The 19,619-nt window shown below is 42.1% G+C and overlaps 1 protein-coding gene across 4 annotated transcripts in view; it reads right to left on the bottom strand.

The window, feature by feature from the left end:
- LOC140397959 (uncharacterized) overlaps positions 1 to 18,820 on the bottom strand; it is a 39,320-nt gene extending 20,500 nt beyond the window's left edge. For 2 of the 4 annotated variants that reach the window (XM_072486212.1, XM_072486213.1), the window contains exons 1-4: positions 13,920 to 13,987; positions 4,252 to 4,398; positions 836 to 988; positions 519 to 659 (exon numbers count right to left, since the gene is read on the bottom strand). In XM_072486212.1, the coding sequence (XP_072342313.1) occupies positions 519 to 659; positions 836 to 988; positions 4,252 to 4,398; positions 13,920 to 13,968 (490 nt within the window). In that variant the 5' untranslated portion in view covers positions 13,969 to 13,987. Of the gene's footprint in view, positions 1 to 518; positions 660 to 835; positions 989 to 4,251; positions 4,399 to 13,919; positions 13,988 to 18,729 lie in introns of those variants that run through there. The other 2 variants (XM_072486216.1, XM_072486215.1) reach the window with 2 other exon arrangements.
- Between the last annotated feature and the right edge of the window lie 799 nt (positions 18,821 to 19,619).

Genomic DNA, 19,619 nt, shown 5'->3' with positions numbered 1-19,619 from the left:
GAGAGTGGATATAGATAGGGTGCTCTTTCGGAGAGTCGGTGCAGTCTTGATGGGGCAAATGACCTTCTTTTGCACTGTAGCGATTCGATGATTCTATGAACTATCAGAAAATATTGAGCACTCTCGCATCCCTTTTCTGGATAAGAGAAAACCTGGTGGAAGTCTTTTAAACTGATGGAGTGGATGTAGAAAACGTGCTTCTACTTCTGGATGAATTTCCTTACAGCTGCTGACTGAGTCGCATATTTCAACGTTTTACCCGATTTTTATTTCGGATTTCCTGCATTTTTAAGGATTTGACTTAGTTCATGGATAGCTGCCTAAATTGTGTCACTGTGGGGAAGACACAGAATATACAGCTGTAGTGGAGTCTGCCACCTCATCACTGCACCGCTGATGGGAGGACGATGTGTGCAAGCGAGATAGGATTGGGAAAGAAAAAAGTGAGAACACAGAAAGAAAACTAGATATATAAATAAAAAGGGTTTAAATGCCTGACTCAATAAAACGTTCCTTACCATGCAACTCCAATCTGTTATTTAAGAGCCAGGTTATTTGGGCCTTTGGCTTGCTGCCAGTGGTGATGCAACTGATCACCTTTTCCTCTCTTCCCTTCTGGAAATGTGTGGTGATGTTCAGGACAGGAGAAGATGGTTGTGCTAGGGAGGTAAAAGGTTAACAATTGCTTTGAAAGGCTCTATTCCAAATTAAATGTCCTCTAAAATGAAATGAAAAACTGCAAAATAATTCATGTTTTCCTCAAAACCGGCTGATACTACTTTCAATCAAATGACTGAATAATATTACCGCGTTTCTATTCTTCGAACATACATACCTAAGACAGTGAGGCACACCTGTTTGGTTACTACTTGGTGGTCATAATATAAACAGGTATACACGCCGTCATCTTGCACTGTGGTATTGAGCAGAGTGACAATTAATTTTGAGCTTGAGTAATGCACTAATTTGTATCTGCTGTCCCTTAACCCTGTTGGAAAAAATAATTTCTTCGTAATCTTTGTTTTTAATATCCAAACATGCATACATATATCTGAGAATAAGAACGACATGTCTCCATTGAAAGATGGAAATTGAACGTTGTGAAGTGGGAGAAATTTATTTCTATTTAATATTTGATTACTTTTGAAAGATATCTGTTCATCTTGTTCCTTGAGGGATCAATGTAAGTGAAAATGATATATTTAAAAATATTCAATTTCATTCCCTGTGACATTTTCAAGCATCTGGGTTTGCTGAGAAGCAAAAAGCTTTGAACTGCATTGGTTACAATCAATTTCACGGTGCATTACCTTTTACAAGCCTCTTGGCTGCCAGGTCCAGACTATTTCAAAGGAGAGATTCACTTTGTTTTTATAGCTTTTCACAGTCCATTAATTCTGAAGGGCTTCCTCTTTTGAGCAGGTGTTGTCTCTAACTGCAGTTTATTCATAAAGGCTTTTTGTTGGTGCTGGAGTCCTTAATTTTTAATATCTGGGCGAGATCCTGATCACGCCAAATGAAGTAGGATGGGAGAATGGGAAATTGATTTGCGGCCATGCCAATCCCGTTTCGGGGCTCTCCTTCAATTATCCCGATGTAGCGGGATATGCGCCAGACGCAACACGGCCAGAGAATCGTCCACATTGTTGTAACAAAAATGTGAAGTCCTGTGGATGTTGGAAATCTGAGAAAAAACATGTAAATGCTAGAAACACTCAGCAGCTCAGCCAGAATCATTAGAGGGAAAAGATCTCTCAGATGTGGACCCTGCTTCAGAAGGATGAAGGATCCACATCTGAAACATGAACCTGCCTGCTCCCTCCAAAAATGTTGGGTGACCTGTTATGTGTTTCCATAATTTTCTGTTTTTGTTGTCATCATTCTAGATAAGGGCTTAGAACGACAGTACTTCAAAATTCATTAACAATGTTTCATAAAAATGCCACTCAAACAGAAGTAGCATTATCAAATAGAACATGGAACATACAGTGCAGAAGGAGGCCATTCGGCCCATCTAGTCTGCACTGACCCACTTAAGCCCTCTCTTCCACCCTATCCCCGTAACCCAATAAGCCCTCATAACCTTTTTGGACACTAAGGACAATTTAGCACGGCCAATCCACATAACCAGCACGTCTTTGGACTGTGGGAGGAAACCGGAGCACCCGGAGGAAAACCACACAGACACGGGGAGAACGTGCAGACTCCGCACAGAAGTGACCCAGCGGGGAATCGAACCTGGGACCCTGGCGCTGTGAAGCCACAGTGCTAGCCACTTGTGCTACCGTGCTGCCCGAGGAAGGGATATGATGTACATTTCTGTAATGATGCTTTCAAGAAAAAGAAACAATGTTTATAGATTAATGTCATTTTAGTGAGCAAGTGACTTCTCGGAAGACAACTAGTGGTTTTTGTTTGGTGGGGTAACGATGTGAATTCAAGCCCCCCACTTTATTTCACTGGACCACAAGAATCAGCTGGAGAGAAGAGAAGAGAAATTCAGAAAGCAGTAGAATCGCATTGGTCGCATGGATCTAGGTTCTGACTGGTGTTACTTTATAAAAATAAGCAATTTTGAGGTACATTACATTTAAGAACATATCTCACTTGATTTCCAGCTCACATTTATGCCTCTTGCTAAACTTAAGTTTCAGTGCTGACATTTTCTTGCTATTATTAGGTAGCACATTTGATTTGTAGAGGAGGGGGGCACTGTTAACAAATGGAGAGGAAATGGCGAATTTAGTGTAAAAGATAAAGTCAAGCACATTTAGCTATATCTACAGTAAGCTATGTTGTGTCAGACCGTAACAAAGTCTGTACAGCTCGGACATTAGTTTCACAGTTTGACAGGAAAAACATAAGTTAAAGGCTGCATTAGATCAAAGGGAGTGATTTATAAGGTTGCTCGATAAAGTAGTAAGCCCGAAGAGTGGGAGAAATTGAGTCCAGCAAAAGAGGACTAAGGAACTGTGAAAGAAAGGGGAAAATGAATATGAATGCCAACTAGTGAAAAACATGAAGGCGGACTGTTAAAGCTTCTTCAGGTAGGTGAAAAGGAATAGCAAGGACAAATGTGACCCCATTACAAGGACAGGACAGGAGAATTTATAATAGTGAATAGGGAAATGGCAGAGAAACTAAACAGTTCATGCCTCCCTTTCAAGGAGGGTGAAACAGAAAACTCCCAGAAATACTAGGGAACCAAGCGGCTTGTGAAAATAAGGAACTGAAACAAATTATTATTAACAAAGAGGTAGTACTTGAACAATTAATTGGATTGGATTGTGTGTTGGTAAATCCCATGGGTTTGATGAGCTGCATCCCAGAGTGTTGAAGGAGGTGGCTTTGGAGATCGTGGATATTTGTATTTATATTTAAAAATACTGTTACCAGAATTTTATGATCCCGCATGACAAGTTCTGAGATGGGGGCAGTGGGGGGGTTTCATGGGAAGCATATCATTTTGTGGAATCTCGCCCACCCTGATCCAGATGCGATTTTACAGTGGGCCAGGCAGGGTATTGGGTGGGAAGACCACCCACGCTGCTATTAAAGCCCTTAAGTGGCCACTTAATGGCACAGCCCCAATTTTCAGGCTGGCCAGTGCCCAATGACTGAGGATGGGAACCTGAAATTTTTTTCACTGTCGATCATGGGTGGGAAGGGGTGAGTTGGAGGGGGGAAGGGGGGACATTAAACCAGAAGGTCCCCTCAGACTGGGGGGGGGGGGGCGGGGGTGTCCCTCCCCTCACTCCCTCCCTTCACTTCCTCCCTCTCTCCTCACTCTTCAGGGCGTCTGTCCTCCTCCCCATAAAGAGTTCTGACTGTTCTGATACCCTGAAGACTGCTGCTTTCGGGCATGGCTCCACCCTCATCCCCACAACATTGAACAAAGCCTAGAAGGAGGTTGTGCAGAACCCGACAAGTCTGGCCCATGACAAGAACATGTGGTTGGCCGGGCTTCCCTGGTACCGTTCGCACTTGTCCTCCACCTCCGGGAAGAACCTGCTTATTTGGGTTCTGGTTAAATGTGCTCTGTGTACCGGGTACCACAACGATTAGTGCTGGGGTACAGTTATTCACAATATACATTTGGATGTGGGGAGAAAATGTAGTGGGCGCGATTCTCCGAGGCCGCGCCAGTTGGGAGAATCTTTCAAGAAGCAATGACCCAAATAAATAGTGGAATAGGTTTGAGGGGCCGAAAGGCCTACTTCTGGTACTATGAACAATAATATTCTTGCTTACCTCGAATATTGTTAAAATATGTAACTTGCCACCGTGGATTTGTCCACTCAATAAATGTCTTCTCACTTTGATCCATCGAACAATTGAGAACGACTGATTGCCCCTCGATCACGGTGATGTTTTCTCTTGGCAGGGTGGCTGAGTTTGCTGAAAGTACAGAAGATTTTTTTTTGAAACCAGCACTTGAATTATGTACATTTCATTGCAAATGTGACTCCTTACAATCGTACTGTGTGAAGAATCAAGCTCTTTGACAAATCCCAATTGATTATTCCAAAGTCCTTTATAAAAGCTTGAAAGCCGAAGATTTATTCAACAGCAAAACAAGATATTTCAAGTGTCAATGTGCAAGCAAGCTGGATTGTTGCTCTTTGAAAACTTTCAAAAATATTGAGTGTCATTTTATTGAATTCAATGTAAGAGGAGGATCTTAATGGATGGTTGATTTGATATTGTGCATTTTACACTGTATATTGTATTATGCCAGAAGATAACATTTTCCCTCTGCATTAATCACTGTTTGTGAGTTAATCAGCATTCCAATAATTTCTGGCTTTCAAGATCGACCCCCTTAACAATAGTCCCAATCGTGAAAAGCAGCTATTTTTGATTTTATAATACATACAGAAGATGATAAACAACCACATTTTTTTCCTGCACATCCTCTTCAATGAAACTTCCTTCAACATTCAGCAATTCCTCACATCCTGAAGAATTTTAGTACGGTTCAGAATTTCATTCTTTACAGATCTGAGGTTGTTCTGAATATTGCTTTGTTATCAATTGCAGTACAAATCACCTTTGTTCCTTTAACAACTTGAACTCGATTGCCAAAGAGGTCATGATAAACATCTTACACTGTCTAGCGAAGAGAAACATGGAGGCACTTTACAATCAGGGTAACAATCTCATAGAATCATAGAATTTACAGTGCAGAAAGAGCTATTCGGCCCATCGAGTCTGCATCGGCCCTTGGAAAGAGCGCCCTCCCCAGGCCCACGCATCCACCCTATCCCCGTTACCCAGTAACCCCACCTAACCTTTTTGGACCTATCCTTTTTGGATACTAAGGACAATTTATCATGGCCAATCCACCTAACCTGCACATCTTTGGACTATGGGAGGAAACCCAAGCACCTGGAGGAAACCCACGCACACTCGGGGAGAACGTGCAGACTCCGCACAGACAGTGACCCAAGCTGGGACCCTGGAGCTGTGAAGCAACTGTGCTAACCACTGTGCTACCGTGCTGCCCAAACTATTAGAGATAGACTCTTCAACAACCTTATGCCATTTGGAGATGCAGGGTAACAAATACACACTGTATTTGCATGAGTATTGTTTATCAACCTTTGCACAACCAATAAATCTTTTCTTCTCCTCACGCCAACCCAGTAATTTGTGCTACGTGCAACATGGTTCCCTCGTGGCCATTCTCCACGTGTGACACTCCGGTATGTATAAATATCTTGTTGGTTTAGCAGTTGAGCCTCACTTATTAATTCAGTGCACACAGGAAATTGAACATATGAACCTTGCTTTGTGCAATTAAACCATTGGTAAAGTAACACAACTACTTTATCTGTAATTCTTTGCATCAATGTTTTGAAACAAAGCCTCTTGGAATCCAGAAATTGGTAGCAGACAGCGCTAGGATCTGATTGGTGTGGTGGCTCATCTTATTAAAAGGTTGAATAGGCTACAAAGGTTATTATGAGTTTGAAACATACCACACCAATAAATAATTCAAGATGATGTGCACAGTCCTGTCTCTTCTGTACCTGTCTAAAGACTCTGCTTGGAATTGGATTTGCTGGGAAAATGTGGCTTTTTCATTTCCTTCTCAATCACCTGTGCTTTAGTCAACCACCGTGTTAGCAAAAGGTGCTCTGTGATGTCCACAACAGTGACATCAAGTGGGTTAAGTAGCCAACTAATAAGAATTTTCTGACAGCAAACCAAAAAAGTATCAGGCTCCAATTTTCTTTGCTTAATAATTTTCAGAATAAAATAAAGGTTGGAACCGGCATGGTTTATAAAAATATTTGTTCATGGAATGTGGGTGTTACTGGCTCGGACAGCATTTGTTGCCCATCTCTGATTTCCCTTGAGAAGGTGAAGGTGAGCCAGCTTCTGGAAATGCTGCGATCCATCTGGTGTAAGAGCAGCCAAGGTGCTGTTAGGGAAGGCATTCCAGGATTCTGACACAGCTACAATGAAGGGATGGTGATATATTTCCAAGGCGGGATGGTATGTGGCTTCAAGGCTAACATGGTGGTGTTCCCGCGCATCTGTTGCCCTTGTTCTTGTAGGTAGCAGAGATCGTGAATTTGTAAGGTGCTTCTGAAGTATCCTTTGAGTTGCTGCAGGGCATCTTGTGATGCTACACACGGCTATCATTGTGCGTTGGTGGTAAGGGGATTACATCAGTAATAGCAACCAAGACTAATGAGTGGCCCTGCACATGCCCACGGACCGCATGAGTGAAATTAAGCATTTGCATTAACCAAGACCCCATACATAAGATGAAATACATTTAATAGTTGCCAAATATTTCATAGCCAGTTACAGAAGATGCTTAATTAAACATTTATATATTAATAGAACTATCATGAACTTCAAATGGCAAAAACAAATCAAATATTTAGGCTGACATTATTAATGTGACTTCTTGTTTGATCGGTCCTCCACGTGTTTTCTTAGATTAGGACATAGCAGTGTTTCTGCGTGGGTTTCCTTCAGGTGCTCCTGTTTCCTCCCACAGTCCAAAGATGTGCAAGTTAGGTGGATTGGCCATGCTAAATTGCCCCTTAGTGTCCAAAGATATGCAGGTTAGGTGGGGTTGCAGGGATAGGACAGGGAGTGGACCAAGGTAGGGTGCTCTTTCAGAGGGTCGATGCAGACTCAGTGGGCTGAATGGCCTCCTTCTGCACTGTAGGAATTCGATGGTTCTTAGGGAAGAAACAAATTGCACATTTTTGGGGAAGAATTAATATTGATGTATTTCTGTGTGTTATATATATAAACCCATAATTGTGAGAAGCCATTTGAAGACAATTCTTGGGGAATTTTTGAATTCCCAAACTGTGTTTTCTAAACTTTATATCGAGTACCAAAATTCTGGGAATTTAGTAGATCACAAGAATTCCAATTTGACAACTAAAATCTGAACTGTGCAGCATGATGAGAGGAAGTGAGAGACAAAAAAAAAAACCAGACTGCCCATGGTCATACAGAAGTTAGGGAAGATCACATTGGAAAGTTTGTAAAACAACCCTTGTGCAAAATGTGACTTTCCAACAGTCATCTTGGCTGCAGAACCAAAAGAGAAAGGCATTTAAAAATAATTTTTGTGTGTAAAGCTCTAATTGGCATAACAAAATGTGAAAAGGACGACCAAATGTGAGATAATTCAAAGATTCCTATGCTTAATGCTTTAATGTTTTCTTTAAAAAAGTTGTGATATGTAACTTTCCTTAGGGCAGCACGGTAGCATTGTGGATAGCACAATTGCTTCACAGCTTCAGGGTCCCAGGTTCGATTCCGGCTTGGGTCACTGTCTGTGCGGAGTCTGCACGTTCTCCCCGTGTGTGCGTGGGTTTCCTCCGGGTGCTCCGGTTTCCTCCCACAGTCCAAAGATGTGCAGGTTAGGTGGATTGGCCATGATAAATTGTCCTTAGTGTCCAAAATTGCCCTTAGTGTTGGGTGGGGTTACTGGGTTATGGGGAATGGGTGGAGGTGTTGACCTTGGGTAGGGTGCTCTTTCCAAGAGCCGGTGCAGACTCGATGGGCTGAATGGCCTCCTTCTGTACTGTAAATTCTATGGTAATCTTCCACCACTCCTGCCCCCTCAACCCCCTCACCGCCCTATTCTTCAGACTCGTGGAGGTCTTTCTGGTGCGAAGGCGACTACAAGAGTTAACACTTTTAAAAAAGCCTCTGGAAAATTAATTAGATGTTACTTTACGAGTTTGTCAAAGTCACATCAGCTATATCCCTTGCATTATTCACATTTCAATTTTAAACACATTAGGAGGCAGACCATTTTCATTTTGCAATTATTCACCCGAGTTAAAGACAAATGTGTCAATGATACAGCTTTAACCACAAGCCATACTGTAACTTCATGGAGTAAGCCAGCGCCAAGTATAACTCGGGTTACTCATTCTCAGTTTCTCCAAATTTATATTTGTTGCTCTTTACATACTTTAGTGGTACTATCAGTTCGTCACATGGGATATCCCAAACAATGCCAGCAAGGACTGTCATAGAATCATAGAATTTACAGTGCAGAAGGAGGCCATTCGGCCCATCGAGTCTGAACCAGCCCTTACAAAGAGCACTGAAGCCCAAGTATCTACCCTATCCTCGTAACCCAGTAACCCCCACTTAACATTTTTTGGACACTGAGGGCAATTTGGCATGTCCAATCCACCTAACCTGCACATCATTGGACTGTGGGAGGAAACCGGAGCACCCGGAGGAAACCCACGCAGACACAGGGAGAACGTGCAGACTCCGCACAGTCAGTGACCAAAGCTGGAATCGAACCTGGAACCCTGGAGCTGTGAAGCAACAGTGCTAACCACTATGCTACCGTGCTGCCCACTATACCTGTTAAATAAAAACTTTTGTTGGCTTCCTCAGATGATGGGAAATTGGAATCATGAGATCTTATGGAACCCTGATTCAATTCTTCACCTACCACTGACAACACTCCACTTGACCTGAAAAACAGAACATGACAAAAGCCAACTGACCACTAATATCATTGCCCCCCCTAAGTGGACCAGCTGACATCTGTAAATGCAGTCACATGAAAATGATCTAGAGAACAGTTTCAAGGGATGACAACTGGGAGGAAATTACTGGCCAATGACTAATTGAAAATATTACACAACACAATTGCTTCTCAACATAGCTCCTGTACTCGAATCCCTCAATACCAGTTGCATGCAGGAGGACCCTGAAGGAGTTGTTGGGTTTGTCCGTGTTTTCTGGACAGATTCAACTGCACAGAAACAGAATCAAGGCCATCATTAAAATATCGGTTAAGTATTTAAGATTCACCAAGACCATGACATCATGAAGAAGACTAAAATGATTTTGGATTGATGTCTGGAGCAATGCTGAGCAATGGAACCTGCCAAGAGCGTTTTTTTCCTATTTCAACATAATTTTATCAATCGATAACAAAATGCACCTGTTGGTAGTACAAATGCTGTATTTGTAATTTATAGTTGAGGTCCATTTACTAGTATAATTGATGCAAATAAAATTAATATTTCTATTAATCAAAATCAACTATACCGGTGATTAGACTGATTTTTTAATGGTGTTATTATATTTCCAATTGTTCTCATGGGAAGGAAACTTAAATTAATTGATTTTAATACTGTGCAAGATGTAACTGCAGCACGCTTTTGAACCAGATTTAATACCAGCAGCACCACAGATTATTTGGTTCTTCCATCTATTTCTGCTTGTAGCAGCTTGTGTACCCATTGGTTGCCTTAACAAACACCGCATTTCAGGGTTAATTCATTATTTGGGAAATGCTTGAGATGGAGTGAGTTTGTTCATCACAAAACCAACCAAGCTGCCTTCTCAGAATTCGACTGGTTCACCCTATAGAGTTCAACACTGGCTTCCTGTACAATGATCACTTTAACCCTGCAGCCATGAATAGCTTATTGCATTAGACTGTGGGCAGCGGCATTTGCATTTGGCACAATAAACTTGAGGGAAAATGCTACTAAAATAATTTTACAATGTGGAAATTTGGTATTTGTATCTCGCAGGATTGATAATTGAGCAGGAGAAAGTGGGCAAGTTAAAAGGTGAGGCGACATTGATTTCCTGTTACACGAATTGAGATGAAAATAACTGTCTGCTGTAGCCACTCTTCCTGTCACGCTGTAGTAATGTGAATAGGCATAGTAAAACATGAATTGTCAAAAGATAAGAATCAAAATCAAGATATGAGAAATCCTGCAACAAATAATTTTGAATAGGCTAGATTTATTATAATTCATGATAGATAATTTGTCACCGTTTGGTACAAAGCTGTAGTCTCGTCCTGAAATTTGAATGACTTACATAAATGATTTCAGTTCATGTCCGCATCTAAACTCTTTAATGATGTTAAAAGCTTTATAGCGTAACTTTAATTATCATTAATTTGTAGTAAATAAACCACAGGCATAGGAATAACGTGCTGTGGTAAATGTGTTTGCATATTTAAGTTATTTTTACATTAAAAATATAGCACTGAGCAACAGTGCTAATGACGGTGTTAAATTCTCATGGCCATGAAAGGATAAGGGACATACTGAAGAGTTAATAAGATCTCAGTAAATAACTTCACCAGTCCCACACTCCCATGCGTGAAGGGAGCATGAGTTGAAAATAGAGCTATAATATTGTCGCAGCATCATAAAACATGTTCATTTTGAGTTCCTCATATTTCCAATGAAATTATAAATGTTATAATATGCCATGATTTAGCTGAAAATAAATTATTCGCAGACATATTTACAGTATTATTACACATTCACTGATGGAATTTTATCCCAATATTTCTAGTTGGCTGCTGTGTGCATTTTTTGGATAATTTGTCTCACAATTCTATCTGCCTCAGTTAGGGTGAACTCTTGTCAATTCCTATCCAAGCTTCAAAATGAACCCTCAGTAGAAACAAAATTGAATTCAAGAGGAAGGGAGAAAAAGCCAATACTTGTCCATTTCGCCACACACAAGATAATTCCGAACTTGTGCATATGTTGAATGAATAATATATAAAAATATGTTATGGATTTGCAACCTTCAGTCGTTTCAACAAAATCTCCAAATTTAATTTCAAATATGCCAACTATATTTTCAATGTAAAATATAACGGGAAAATTAGTGTTAAAAAGCTTTTCTGACCAGGGAGTCTTCACACCCAAGCCTTAATAGATAATTCAGCAACAGAAATCAAAGTCATGATTTTAATACTGTCTTTGTGTCTGTTTCACTTTGGGCACAGTCGATTGAGCCAGCAAGGAATGGCAGTTCAAGTCTGTAACCTATACAGGGTAAATTTTGAAGCTCGTTTTCCTCATTCCAAATTTAACATTTTCACTATAATAATCCATCTTACAATTGAACAAAATATCAATAAACTTTATTTCACGATTTTAAGGTAGATAACGTGGGCTGCTGTTTCTGATATAAATAATGGGTAAGGGAGGAAGACCTTTGCCACTCATACATTATAGTGCTGACTTTCCAATCAGTAGAATAAACTGGAAAAAACATATTAGGCTTCTTCGCTATTTGTTTACTGTTACAATTTGAAATACCAGGGGCTGGATTGTCCCAACACAACATTTTATTTAATCTATGTCCAGATGATCCATTTTAATGAAAGAAAGAGGATTAATTCAAGGGGTTCTAACGTTAATTTTTTAATTCATTACAATTATATTTACTCATGCAAATTGTACTATTTATAAATTCCCATACTGGTGCTGAGGTTATCCATGAAGGCCTTCTCAACCTTGCCCGAGGTGTGGTGATCCTCAGGTTAAATCACCACCAGTCAGCTCTTTCTCAAAAGGAGAGAGCAGGCTATGGTCCTGGTGGACAATCTTACATTCACTATTTTAAAAAATTGCCTCAATTGTGCTTGTAAACCCAATGCACCATTGTATTTTTCATTCTTTATGCAATTTATAGACCCGTTCATTTCCAGTTCATGTATTTCCAACAACTGTTCAGCAGATCAGTATTGGTCACCTCTGTAAAGGGGCTTTAGGTACAATTCAACTGTGCATAAAACATGAGGTAGGTAGCAAATTGGACATCTATTAAACAGCCTGTCTGATTTGCCTTTTTTTTCCAGTTTGCTACTGTCTGGTTTGCTTCCCCCCCCCCTGAAGCTGATTTTCACCTGTTTAACATTTTAGCCAGATAGAAAACCATCGGTATTTTAACTCTCTGTGTCAGCAATGTCGCAGTGGTTGTCCCTCTCACAAAATTGTGAATACAAGCTCCGCTCCAGAGATATGAGCACAAGATCTGCCACCTCAATGCATTACTGATGCAGGAAGAAAAAGATTGGAGGTGCGATCTTCCAGATTAGATGTCCAGATTCCAAGCCCGGTCTTGGCAGGTGGTCACAAAGGTTCCCATGCCACAATTCAAAGAAGAACAGGGGAATTATCCCAGGTTTTCTGGCCAACATTTGTGCTTCAGTCCACATTACTGAAAGAGATTACAATGGCCATTTATCTCATTGCTGTTTCTGGGACCCTGCTGAGCACCAACTGGCTGGCAGATTTCCTGTATTATAACAGAACATCACAAGTACTTCAAAGGCAGTAAAACGTTTTGGAATCTAATGTTTACTTGTTGAGTCACTGCTTCACATGCATTGGGTGTCCTCAGATACCATGAGCAAATGGCCGTCATTCCAGGGTGAACTTTGACGAGTGTCAAAAGGCTGTTTCAATGACAACTCACCCATCACAGGTGACAACTTTCTTGAGGCACTGCAGAACGGTAATCAAGAAGAAAGCCATATGATCGTTTCATCCCAACCCAATAGTGCTGAGCCCAATTATAGTGTCCCTACCAATTAAGCTAAATTAACACAGGTAAGGAATCAAACCTGACTGCGCTGCTCTGTAGGACCCAGCTACGCAGTGGATAAACTCAACTGAATATCATGAGGGGCGCCTGTTTCAATCTTTTAAATATGCTCTCATGCTCAGTTGGACGAGTATATTGGAGAAAATATGAAGAAAAAGATGCCGCAGAGGCAACTGTTTAGTGGCAGCAATTGCAAAACATACAAGACTTTTAACATAGATTACTATTACTATAATTTGAAAAATACAGTAATTAAAATAACTGCAGTGAAACATAAATCATTGCCTCAATTTAAAAAAAAGTCATCAAATAGATTCTCCCGTGTTCTCTCAGCTTTCTGACTATAACGATAATGGCAATGTTACAAATGTTTCCACAACACAAGAGTGCATATTCAGGTAAATTCCCATCACTGAAGAAAAACAAGGTTTGTTTGTTCCTGCAGCGTTACAGCTGAGCTTGAGCTTGGCTGGTCTGGACACTTGCAGTGGGCTTCACACACTGGCAATTGGGAGCGAGACCCCTTGCTGATCTTTCTCTGCCCTAACTTGGGCTTGAACACCAATTAAAGCACCACTAATGTTGCTCTGGCTGACATGAACTAAATATTGAACTTCCTGGTGCATATGGGTGATTTGCTGTAAAAACCCATGGTGCTGCCTGAGAGAGCTCATAACTAATTTGTACTCTTCTGAGGGGAGCTTTGTCAACATAAGATGTCGTACAAATAATTTGGCTGTTATAATCAGGGTGAATACATCACTTTCAATTATCAATAAATATATTTGATATGAAAATGCAATTAATAAAATGCCAATATAACCATTTAACACTTTCAAAGATAAGTGCCCATACCTCCAAAACCACTTTCTGTATTCAAAACCAAATATTAATTTTCATTAAAAAAGCTGAATACAAAAGTTTTACAAACAGGATGCCAGCGAGCTATATCCACCCAGTGTCATCTTATTCATTGCGCTGTGTAAGTTAAAAATAAAATAGTTGTTGAGAAGTAAAGTAAAGCTTTGATTTACCTTGCAGCACTAAAAATGCTAGAAAATACAGCATTGAACAAGTAGCCATGGTATCCCTTCACAAACCGTACACTCTCTGGTCTCTTCCTCTACTGCTGTATTTAGTAAAGCACCCTGGTACAATACAGGACGTGGGTTCCCGTGACATCACAAAGCCATAAGTGGTAATGGACTTTCCACCCAGTTTTAAATCTATGTATAGCGCAGACATCAGGCTGGGTAAACATTACAAAGTTTTGATGCTGTTTTTCTTCTTCAAGAAAGAATGTTACATTTTTCATTCCCAAAAAGCTTTGGAGATAGCTGCTAACCGCCTCATATTGCACCAATTTCCTCAATGGAGATCGAGGAAATTTGGGTGTAAATAATTTAAACCCGTTCTTACACTGACACCCAAGTTTCCTCCATCTTCAGCAGAACCTGAATAGGATGGGAATAAAGGTATACGGACCCCGGAAATGTAGAAGATTTTAGTTTAGACGGGCAGCATGGGCGGTGTAGGCTTGGAGGGCCGAAGGGCCTGTTCCTGTGCTGTACTTTTCTTTGTTCTTTGTTCTAACCTTGAATTCAGCCCTCTGCTATTATAGGAACATTGGACTTAGGAGTAGGAATAGGCCATTCAGTCTGTTCTGCTATTCATTAAGATCATGGATAATCTGAACTCCACTCTCCTGACTGCCCCCCCGCATAATCTTTGACTCCCTTCTATCTATCCAACTCAGCCTTGAATACATTGAATGACTCAGCCTCCACTGCTTTGTGGTTAAGGAGAATTCCACATACCAACGACCCTCTGAGAGAAAGAATTTCTTCTCATCTCCATCTAAAAAGGGAGACCATCTTATTTTTAAAATGTCTAGTCTCCCCCACATGAAGAAACATCCTCCCGGTATCAACCCTATCAAGTCCACCCAGGATCTTACATCTTTCAATCAGATCGCCCTTCATTCTTCTAAACTCCAATATGTATAGGCCCAATCTGTTCAACCTTTCTTCATGGGATAAGCCGTTCATCTCAGGAATAAGTCAACCCTTCTCTGAGTTGCTTCCAATGCAATTACATCTTTTTGCAAATAAGGAGACCAAAACTTTACACAGTATTCCAGATGTGGTCTCCCAACACTTTGTACAGCTGCAGTAAAACATCCCTACTTTTATATTCCATGCCCCTTGCAATAAACACCATCATTCCATTTGTCTTCCTTTCTTCACTTTCTGTACCAGCATTCTAACTTTTGTGATTCACGGCCCAGGATACCCATATTTGCAGTACCAGCAAATTCCGCAATCTCTCTCCATTTTTAGAACAAAGCTGGCATTCAGAGATTGGGGTGTCATTTTTAAAGGGCGCCTCAATTTCAAAGTGAAGTTCAAGGCCCCCCCATTGCGCACCAGACATCTGGATACCCGGCATAAAACGGGATCACCCCCAACCCTCCAACACAGAAGGCCAACCACCCCCCCCCAACATTCAATGGTCAGGTCACCGCAGCCCCCCCCCCCCCCACCCCCCCAAGCCCCCACCACACCACGCAGGCATCAAGGTGGCCCTACCTCTCCTCCCTACTCTCCATGGCATCGGGGAACCCCCCAATCTAAATGTCCATGCCCGTCACTGCCATACACCCACCGTTCCACCCTCCACCATTGCCTCACCCCATGATGGGAACCCCCCCCCAATGGAGTTCCCAGAGACCCCACACCTGGCCCTGCCCCCTGGTTCCACCGCAGTGCCAATGTGGCAATGCCAACCTGGCCACGCCAGGGGCTGGAAGCATCAGTGGCTGTGCCAGGGCACTGCCTGCCCATGTCGCTCACAGGGCGATAGTAACCCGGTATGGTCATCATGACTGGTTTCCATTTTTGGAAACCAGTCCTGATATCAAGTTGGTGGAGGGAATATACAGCAAATCCAGAAGGTAAGGCATATTAAATCTATTTAAATTGCTAATTATCAGGTTTACGCCCTTGCTGGGTGTGAACCTGATTACGCCGCAGGCGGGAGTGCAGGGATAATTTCATTCTGAGATCTCCCTGCCTGAAATCCCGTTATGGTCCTCTTGCTGCGAAAGTTGATAGCCATAAAGGAATTTGTGTCTGTGGCGAATGGAACCAGAAAATTGTCCCCTTTACTTCCTCGTGACAACTTACTTTTCTATCCTATCGATGCCATAGCCGTGCCCCAACACAACAGATGTACAAGTTCTAAATAGGCTGTAAATGTACAACTGAAATTTTAGGTGGAGCAGGATCCAAAGTCATATTTCTAATATCTTATTATGATTTTTAAAAAGTTCTTTTAAATTTTGCCTCACTGAATCCCACACGAATTATGTCTTCTGTTTCTATAACTTTAGAATGACCAGCAATTGAAACTTCTTGTACCTAATTTGGGCAATCAGGATGACAGGGTGACACAGTGGTTAGCACTGCTGCCTCACAGTGCCAGGGACCCAGGGTTCAATTCTAACCTAGGATAACTGTCTGTGTCGAGTTTTCACATCCTCCCCGTGTCTGTGTGGGTTTCCTCCGGGTGCTCTGGTTTCCTCCCACAGTCCAAAGATGTGCAGGTTAGGTGGATTGGCCACTCTAAAATTGTCCCTTCATTTCCAAAGGTTAGGTGGGGTTATGAAGTCACAGGGAGAGGCCGAGTGAGTGGGCCTAGGTAGGGTGCTCTTTCGAAGGGTCAGTATAGAATCGTTAGGCTGAATGGCCTTCAATTGTCCTTCAGAAGGTGGTGGTGTGTTGCCTTCTTGAATCACCGTACTGTTGGAGAGGGAGTTCCAGGATGTTGCCCCAGCGACAGTGAAGGAGCGGCAATATAATTCCAAGCCAGGGTGGTGAGTGACTTGGAGGGTAACCTCCAGGTGGTGGGGTTTCCAGGTATCTGCTGCTCTTGTCCTTCTAGATGGTAGTGTTTGTGAGTTTGGAAGGTGTTAGCTAAGGATACTTGGTGAGTTACCGCAGTGCATCTTGTAGATGGTGCACCTGGCTGCCACTGTTCGTCAGTGCTAATGCCATTGAATGTCAAGGGGCAGTGGTTAGATCCTCTCTTGTAGGAGATGGTCAATGCCTGGCACTTGTGTGGTGCGAATGTAACTTGCCACTTGTCAGCCTAAGCCTGGGTATTGTCCAGGTCTTGTTGCATTTTAATATGGACTGCTTCATTATCTGAGGGGTCGTGAATGGTGCTGAACATTGTGCAGTCATCCGCAAATATCCCCACTTCTGACATTATGATGGAAGACAGGTCATTGAAGAAGCAGCTGAAGATGGTTGGGCCTAGGACACTACTGTTATTGACCAAGTTCTGTTTCTAGCAATTTCCTTGATAGCTGTTTCATTTACCAGTTTTCACGTTCCAGCACATGCCAAATGATGCTGTTCTGACCCGTTTTCCGGCATGCCTTGCCACCATAAGACCATAAGACCATAAGACATAGGAGCGGAAGTAAGGCCATTCAGCCCATCGAGTCCACTCCACCATTCAATCATGGCTGATTTCAACTCCATTTACCCGCTCTCTCTCCATAGCCCTTAATTCCTCGAGAAATCAAGAATTTATCAACTTCTGTCTTAAAGACACTCAACGTCCCGGCCTCCACCGCCCTCTGTGGCAATGAATTCCACAGACCCACCACGCTCTGGCTGAAGAAATTTCTCCTCATCTCTGTTCTAAAGTGACTCCCTTTTATTCTAAGGCTGTGCCCCTGGGTCCTAGTCTCCCCTGCTAATGGAAACAACTTCCCTACATCCACCCTATCTAAGCCATTCATTATCTTGTAAGTTTCTATTAGATCTCCCCTCAACCTCCTAAACTCCAATGAATATAATCCCAGCTAGCTGTGAGATAATCCCACCGCTAGCAGTGAGAATTTCCGTTCTGTAGTCGGCCTATGGGGTTTCCCATTGTGTCCACCCCGTGCCGTCAGGAAACCTGAGGGCATGGGTGCGTTGCCGGCAAAGTGGAGGATCCCGCCGAAGGAGAATCCCGGAGAATGTTGTTAAATTTACTGCTCCCTCTTGGTTTGCATCTTACCATTTTACTGACATACACCAGGCACCACTGTTATTTTCACATACCAATGGGTGGAGTTGGTACTTGTCATAGAGTAGCCAAACAAGCAGTACTCAAAGATCCCTGGAAAAGAATACTGTTGGGTATGGGAAATGCAATCCTGTACTGCCTGACTAACTGACTTGCCATAGCCATGTGACCATGCCATGAGACTCTGCCTCTGGAGGCAGACATTGTTCGGCCAGTTGAGTAAAGCCTCTCACAGAAACACACACTAATGAAGACTGCCGCCTTATAGTTGCAACAAATACTCGTCCTGGCCCCAGACAAATCGTCAGATCCGCTGGAGGTCTTTGCAATGCCACCTCAAAGAGTCCCTACCCTTCTTCCACCTGAACTCACTGAAGGAACACTGGATTTTGCACTCTCTGGATCAGTGGACTGCTTCATAAGAGCATAAGAAATGGGAGGGGACTATACCATGTGGTCCATCAAGCCTGCTCTGCCATTCCATACGATGATAGCTGATCTTGAATTTCAATTTAACTTTCTCGCCCGCTCCCCATATCCTTTGACTCCCCGTGGGACCAATCATTTGTCTATCCCAGTCTTAAATGTATTCAATGATGGAGAACCCACAACCCTGTGGGATAGAAGAATTCCAAAGATCCACAACCCTTTGAATGAAGTAACATTTCCTCATCTTTGTCCTAAATGATCTGCCCCTTATCCTGAGATGCGCCCCTCGTATTTTAGAGTCCCGACCAGTGGAAACAATCTCCCAACACTTACCCTATCAAGCTCCTTTCGGGGATCTCCTTTCTAAGAGTGCCATTTTAAGAATTCTGCATGCTTGGTCCACTGGTGGTGCAGTGAATCCTGCTATGGGCATTGATTCTTGACTTTTCAATGTCTGAAACAAAGCAGGAAATATAATTATTGTCAGGCTAAGTAAAATTAGCGGCTATTTGTCGAATGGAAACTGGACTGAAGAGAATTGCACACACTCTACTTAGATCGTTGCTGTGGTCTGGAAAAAACAGAAAAAGTAACAGCCCGTGCAGAATGATTTCGAAACTCATGTATGTGTTGGCTGCGAGAACCACTGTCCATCAGTGACCTTAAGTTGTGCCCACGAGCAAAGGAGTCAGAGTTGCGTCGTTACAGTTTATAATCAAGAGTGGAATAAAGCTTCACACCCCCCCACTGTTTCTCACTGTAAGATCTTCTAACCCACAAGGAAAAAAATACACAACCAAGTAGCCACAGGGTTACTCATGAGTGGGGCAACTTCCCCAGAACAGACAACTTCCTGTTCTGCAGTTCGATTCTACATAAAATATACTTGTTTGGTTTTAAAGAAATATGTGCACAATGAATACTTTCCAAAAAGATGGCAGTCAGTTTGATTATTTAATGATTGGCTGATTTGATTGGTATTATTTAATTATAAGTCTGATTGTCGGTAATTTTTACCTATGTTTTATTTCATTGTTTTGAGCTATGGGAAATCCACACCTAGAGGATTTTGTCAGCAGTTTTGGTCTCCGTTTCTAAGGAAGAATATATTGGCCAAAGAGGAAATGCAAGAAAGGCTCGCCAGACTGATTTCTGGGATGGTGGAGTTGTTTTCTGAGGAGATGTTGAAGAGAATGGGCCTGTATTTTCTGGAGTGTAGAAGA

The sequence above is a fragment of the Scyliorhinus torazame genome, chromosome 21 (genome assembly GCF_047496885.1).
Source record: "Scyliorhinus torazame isolate Kashiwa2021f chromosome 21, sScyTor2.1, whole genome shotgun sequence".
Lineage (NCBI taxonomy): Eukaryota > Metazoa > Chordata > Chondrichthyes > Carcharhiniformes > Scyliorhinidae > Scyliorhinus > Scyliorhinus torazame.
Note: the sequence above shows the minus strand (reverse complement) of the source record. Positions and strands in the feature narration are given on the sequence as shown.